The 6,000-nt window shown below is 45.0% G+C and overlaps 1 protein-coding gene across 1 annotated transcript in view; it reads right to left on the minus strand.

The window, feature by feature from the left end:
* The window catches only part of EFCAB8 (EF-hand calcium binding domain 8), an 85,771-nt gene that overhangs the window by 21,558 nt on the left and 58,213 nt on the right, over nucleotides 1-6,000 (minus strand). The window contains exons 20-21 of the mRNA XM_023742353.1: nucleotides 1,802-2,023; nucleotides 1,042-1,206 (exon numbers count right to left, since the gene is read on the minus strand). Coding sequence (XP_023598121.1) covers nucleotides 1,042-1,206; nucleotides 1,802-2,023 — 387 coding nt within the window. The remainder of the gene's footprint in view (nucleotides 1-1,041; nucleotides 1,207-1,801; nucleotides 2,024-6,000) is intronic.

The raw sequence follows: 6,000 nt of genomic DNA on the forward strand, positions 1-6,000 counted from the left end.
GTATAATATACAGAGAAATGCACGTATCATAAATGTACCATTGAATAAATGTCTACAAATTGAACATGACTATATAATCAGCACCCAGATAAGAAACAGAATACTGTCAGCCTCCAGAAGTCCTCCTCATGACCCTTTTCTGTCACTCTACTCCCGCCACCAAAGATAATCACTTCTCACAGTATAGATCAGTTTTGTCTGTTTTTTGTACTTTATATAAATGGAATCATCAAACATAAAATATATACTCTTTTGTGTCTGGCCTTTTTTTGCTTAAATTGTTTGAAGAATCGCCTATGTTACACTGAGTAGTTGTAGAACATTCATTTCCATTACCGGGTATTAGTCTATAGTGTGTAGATACCACAATTTATTTCTCCAGTCTACTGCAGATGGGCATTTGAATTGTTACTATTGTGAAGCTATTAGGAATAGTAAATCTATGAACGTTCTTATTCATATCTTTTAGTGTATTTATTTCTCTTGGGATTAACCTAGGAGTGGAACTGCTAGGTCATAGGGTAAGCATATATTCAGCTACTGCAAAACAGTTCTTCCAAGTGATTATGCCAATTCATATTCCCACCAGAAGTGTATGAGTTCCAGTTGATCTACATGCTTTCCAACTTTTGGTGTTGCCTGTCATTTCAGTTTTAGCCATTGTGATGGGTGTGTAGAGGTATCACATTTTGGTTTTAATGTGCGTTTCTCCTGATGACTAATAAAAAGGTGCTCAACTTCATTACCATCGGGGAAATATCAGGAGCTTTTTCAGCAAGAAAATACATTACAATTTTAATTATTTTTACAAAGAATGCATGACTCCATTGCAAAGATTAAAGCTCATGGAAGGGGTGGGTGTATGTATATGTGCATAAGGGTGTTTGGTATGTGTATACTTGTGTTTTACTGGTTAATGAAGACTTTTCCACATCAGCCAGATAACCTTGAACAGGAAACATGGAAGACTCAGAATTTCAGTAAGAGAATCATGGTCCCCAGCTGAATAGTTGGGGAGCAACCCTCCAGTAATCTTCCTACCTGCTTCTCCTCCAAGGACATGTATTTTGAAGGGCTGACCTGGAGCTGCTTAGGAATTAAGAGCTGGAACTTGTTCTCTGTTTCAGAGACAGCCTTTCCCCCACTGTTTCTGGACAGCTGATTGTGATGGTCAGTGGATATGCAGTAATCTTTGATGTCCCAGATCTAGGTACAAAGTATGGGTTAGTGGGCCAGCACCTCTCATCTTGACCCCAACCTCAACTCATGCTGTAGGCTCCTCCCAGACCACTCCTCTTCACCTTGGGGATGGATCTTACTCATCCATCTGAGACATCCAGACTCTTGGGGACAAAGGGGTCTTAGAGACCATCTAGGCCAGACCTCTGGGTTAGCAGGCAGAAAGGGGGTGACCGGCCCAAGGACAAGACACTCCTGCCTCACGTCTCACCACAAAGCACAAAATCCGTTCCTGAGATAGCTGATGACAGATAAGATGCATGGCTGGGGATGAGGGAGTTGTAAGCAGAGAACGATGGAGCATGGCATTCACTGGGAAGGTTTTTTGGAGGAGTCTTTTAAGCCAGCCAAGAACAAAAACAAAGTGGACTCTCGCTCATTTCCCTGAGCACACCAGACTATGAGAGGACTTCTTAGGTGATCCACCCTACTCCCCACTGTTTCACAAATGAAACCAGTACCCAGAGGGAAGAAGGACTAGGCAAAGGCCACATGTAGCAAAGGGGTGGCCAGAAGCTTGGCTGACACCAGCCCCTCAATCTTGGTGCCAGTTCTTCCTCACCTTAATGCATCCTCTGCAATCCCCTGTGACAAGAATCCAGTCATTTTCGTCAGTGGCCATGGCGCCCACGACCACATCCCCATTGTCTTGGAAGTCCACAGGGAACTTCCCCAGCAGGCCTCCGTTCCCATGAATGGACCAGGCGTAGATGTAGCCATCAATGCAGCTGCTCAGCAGGGCAGCCGTATGTGGCAGGCGAGGCCTGGTCTGCAGGAAGATGATCTGTGCAAGAGAGGCCCAGCTCAGTAGGGCTGTGAGCCAAGAGGCTCAGCACAGCTGCTGTCACACACTGCTAAGGGACCCAGGGTAAGTTACCACACCCATCTGATCCTCAATCTCCTTGATACCCAGTGAGATGGTGATGGTGATGCCACCCTTCCTACCTAGCTGGTAAGGGGCAATATTTTGCTGGATACAAGCTCCTTGATGGCAGGGATTTATGTGATTTTTTATTCACTGCTTTATCCTCAACAACTAGAATAGGGCCTGAAACATAGTAAACCAAAACTAAACCTGTTGCCGTCAAGTCAATTCTGACTCATGACGCCATGTGTTACAGAGTAGAACTGCTCCATAGGGTTCTTCTGGCTGTAATTTTTAAAGAAACAGGTTGCCAGGCCTTTCTCCCATGGCACCACTGGGTGAGTTTAACTCACCAACCTTTAGATTTGTAGCTCATTGCAAATTGCTTGCGTCAGCCAGGGACCTTTTTTTCTGACATATAGTAGGTGAGCAATAAATGTTTGTTGAATAAATAAATGAAGACATACAAGTTTGACTTGCTCAACTCAAAAATGACTGGAGAACATACTCATTCCCTTCATACATATCTGTAGCAAAATACCCATATTTTCTAGACAATTGGGCAAGAAAGCATTTTAACCTAATTCTCATTCAAGTCTTGTTTTGATCACTCCTTTGCCAATTCTCACCTCTGCTTGCTTTTTACCCTATGGGTCGCCCCTGTGGCCCACGTGTGAGGCCACCATGGGAAGCTGGTCTCCATGGTGAGCCCAAGAAAAGAGTTGTGTGCTGGGCCCTGCATGAGGCTGAGAGCATAGCCAGGCTGTGGAGAAGCCAGGCCAGAAAGGGGAAATTGGAGGCCTTCCCCACTCCTGCTAACTCAGAACCTTACAGCTTGGTGGCTTATGTGTCCTCAAAACATGCCGCAAATTTAAAAAAAAAAAAAATTCTTAATTATCTCTATTGTCACAGATGTTCAAAATAAGATGCTCAACCTGCTTCTGGTTGGGCCAGTGCCAGGGCCACAAAAACAGGAGCCCCTAAACCAAAGACAAAGGGCAAGCATTTCCCCACTTTACACAAGTATAAAGAAGTTAGAATCACGCACAGAATCCAAATACCCAGAAATAATCACCAAAAAACCTAGATGAGCCCTTATAAGAAGCTGTTAAAAAGAATGAAGTAGATGTGTCTGAGTGTACTGAGAGGAAAAGTTGTTCACAGTATATTGGTAGGTTAAAGAAAATGGGGTTGGGGGGCAAATAGCTACACAAAGGTTATCAAATGCTCCCAGATTTGTCTGAAAACCAAAACCATACTTGTGGGTACATCTAACCAAACCTGTTGCCATCAATTCTGACTCATAGTGACCATATAGGACAGAGAACTGCCCCATAGGGTTTCCATGGCTGTCCACATCTTTCTCCCACTGAGCGGCTAGTGGGTTCAAACCACTTACCTTCAGTTAGCAGCTGAGTGCTTAACTACTGCACCATCAGGGCTCCTTGTAGGTATATACAGCATATAAAAAAACCAGTTGCCAACGAGTTGACTCTGACCTGTGGCAACCCCATTTGTGACAGAGTGGAACTATGTTCCATAAGGTTTTCAGTGGCAGATTTTTCACAAGTAGGTCGCCAGGCCTTTTTTATGAGGCACCTCTGGGTGGGCCTGAACCTCCAATCTTTCAGTTAGGAACTGAGCACATCAACTATTTGTACCATCCAGGGACTCTTACATAGCATGTTATTGTTGCTGGGTGCTGTCGAGTCAGTTCTGACTCAGAGCGATCCAATGTGACTGAGTAGAACTGCCCCATTATTAGGTTTTCTAGGCTGTATGATGGAAGCAGATCACCAGGTCTTTCTCCTGTGGAGTGGCTGGGGGGGTTCAAGTCGCCAACCTTTTGGTTAGCACACAGGCATAGATAAATAAGTCTCTAAAAAGCACATTTAATTTTTAATAGTAGTCATTATCTATCATTTTTTAAAGAGAATATTTTAATTTTGTCATAAGCATATTCCAGATTAAGTATTCTACTAAGGTATGATGCCTCATAGCTGCAAAAGATTCACCAAAATTATGTGCCATAAAAAGTTTATGATTTCTGAGCTGGGGAAAACGCCTAGGTTTCCCTCACAGCCCCTGGATAGGCTAGAGCGGGCAGGCTAAGGTGAGTGAGTGGTCAGGCCTGTGTCAGGCTTGGTGAGGGGCATGGGCCCCACTGGAAGCACAGGGCAGGGCTCTGTGACAGTGTCAGGAGTAGGTACAGTGAAGTAGGACCCAGTCAGGATGGTGGACCAGGGCAGGACAGGGCAGGACTGTTTGTTTTGCACTCTGCACCCTGCCCCCCTGTTCCAAACGCTTTTCCCTGCTCACTTTAGAAAGAGCTGCTGGACTGCAGTTGGGCATTCCAGCCCCACTCAGCCCTGGTGGTGACAGTTTCTCAACCACAGCTGAGCAAGAGGTCCCCCTTTGGGCCTCTTCAGACACAGCCGAGGTGCTCCACACAGCTAGGCTTCATACCTCTCAGAACAATTTCCGACCCCCCTCTATTTGTCCTCACACCACTGGGGAGGGGGTCAAGGACTGGTGCTTCCTTTACAGATTGTAAGGAGCAAACCTGGGCCTGGATCCACATCCTCGACCCCTTCCTAGTGTCCTTTCTGCCAACCTTGCAGACATTTCAGATGACCAGACAGAAATGGTGGGAAGACCAGACACGTGAGACCCGTCAGGTGTCCCCAACCCAGTCAACCCTTGTCTCTCCTCCACTAAGAAGAGGCTGGGGCCAAGGGTGACCTGAGAGCCCTGGACTCTCTTGGGGCCTCCCACCACCAGGGAGGGCCAAGATCCATCCTGAGGAGCTAAGAGGGAACAGGAGACACCTGGGGCTCAGGTTTCACTCTGCAGCCCTCTCCAGGGAACCATCCTGAAAGGGTCTAGAGTTTGTGAGCCACTGTCTGCTGTCCAGCTCCCCAGAGAGAAGTAACTTTGCTGCTCAAGAAGGGGCAGGGGTGGGGCAGAGCACTTAGAAGCCAGAGGTAAGGGTCAGGATCAGATAGTGCCAGCCTTAGACAGCAACCACTAATCACTTACAGACACACACACACACACACACCCTGCCAGCGATGGTATCCGCGATCTCACCAATGGACATTCAGTCCTTTGCATGCAATTCTCCAGTCAAAAATTCAATCAAGATTCACAATACAAATCCTTATTACACACACACAATCAGATCTGGAAAAAAGTCCAAGTAATTCCCAACAGAGGCAGTACAAAGAGTTAAGAACTCATACGTCAAAAGTCAGGCAGAACTAGAATCAGACTCTGTCACTCCACCTCATTAAGCCTCAGTTTCTCCATCTGTAAAATGGGAATAATAATAGTACTTACCCCCCACGGCTGTTTGAGGGATAAAATGAAAATAATCCATGTAAACCAATGGCAGATATTAAGGGTACAATAAATATTAACTGCTGCTTATATTATTAGGCTGAAATGTAACAAAATGTTATCAAAAGCTTTCTAGGAGTACATTTCTAATCCTGGGGTTTTATACTTGGGAAATAGACAAGAGGGTCAAAATTTAGGTACAAGGATGATCATCATAATACTGCCAGAAACCTACAGTCCTCCACCAACAGCAGACTGGCTGGATAGACTATGCATAGTCTATGCTAAAACACTGCAGCTGATAAGAGGAATGCTGCTGCTCTATAAACACTGCTGTGATGTGTCAGATAAAAAAAGCAAGATGCAGGATGCATATGATACTATCTGGTGAAAAAACGGCTTTATGTCCATCTATACATTCAAACATATATGTCTTGTATATGTCCAGGAAACCTTCTAGGAGGGTACCACATGTCTTAACAGTACAGGTAATCCCCAACTTACAACATATTCGAGTTACGATGAACCGCACTTACGACCTTTTTTTTTTTTTTTTT

Source organism: Trichechus manatus, unplaced genomic scaffold, assembly GCF_000243295.1.
Source record: "Trichechus manatus latirostris isolate Lorelei unplaced genomic scaffold, TriManLat1.0 scaffold00008, whole genome shotgun sequence".
Taxonomy (NCBI): domain Eukaryota; kingdom Metazoa; phylum Chordata; class Mammalia; order Sirenia; family Trichechidae; genus Trichechus; species Trichechus manatus.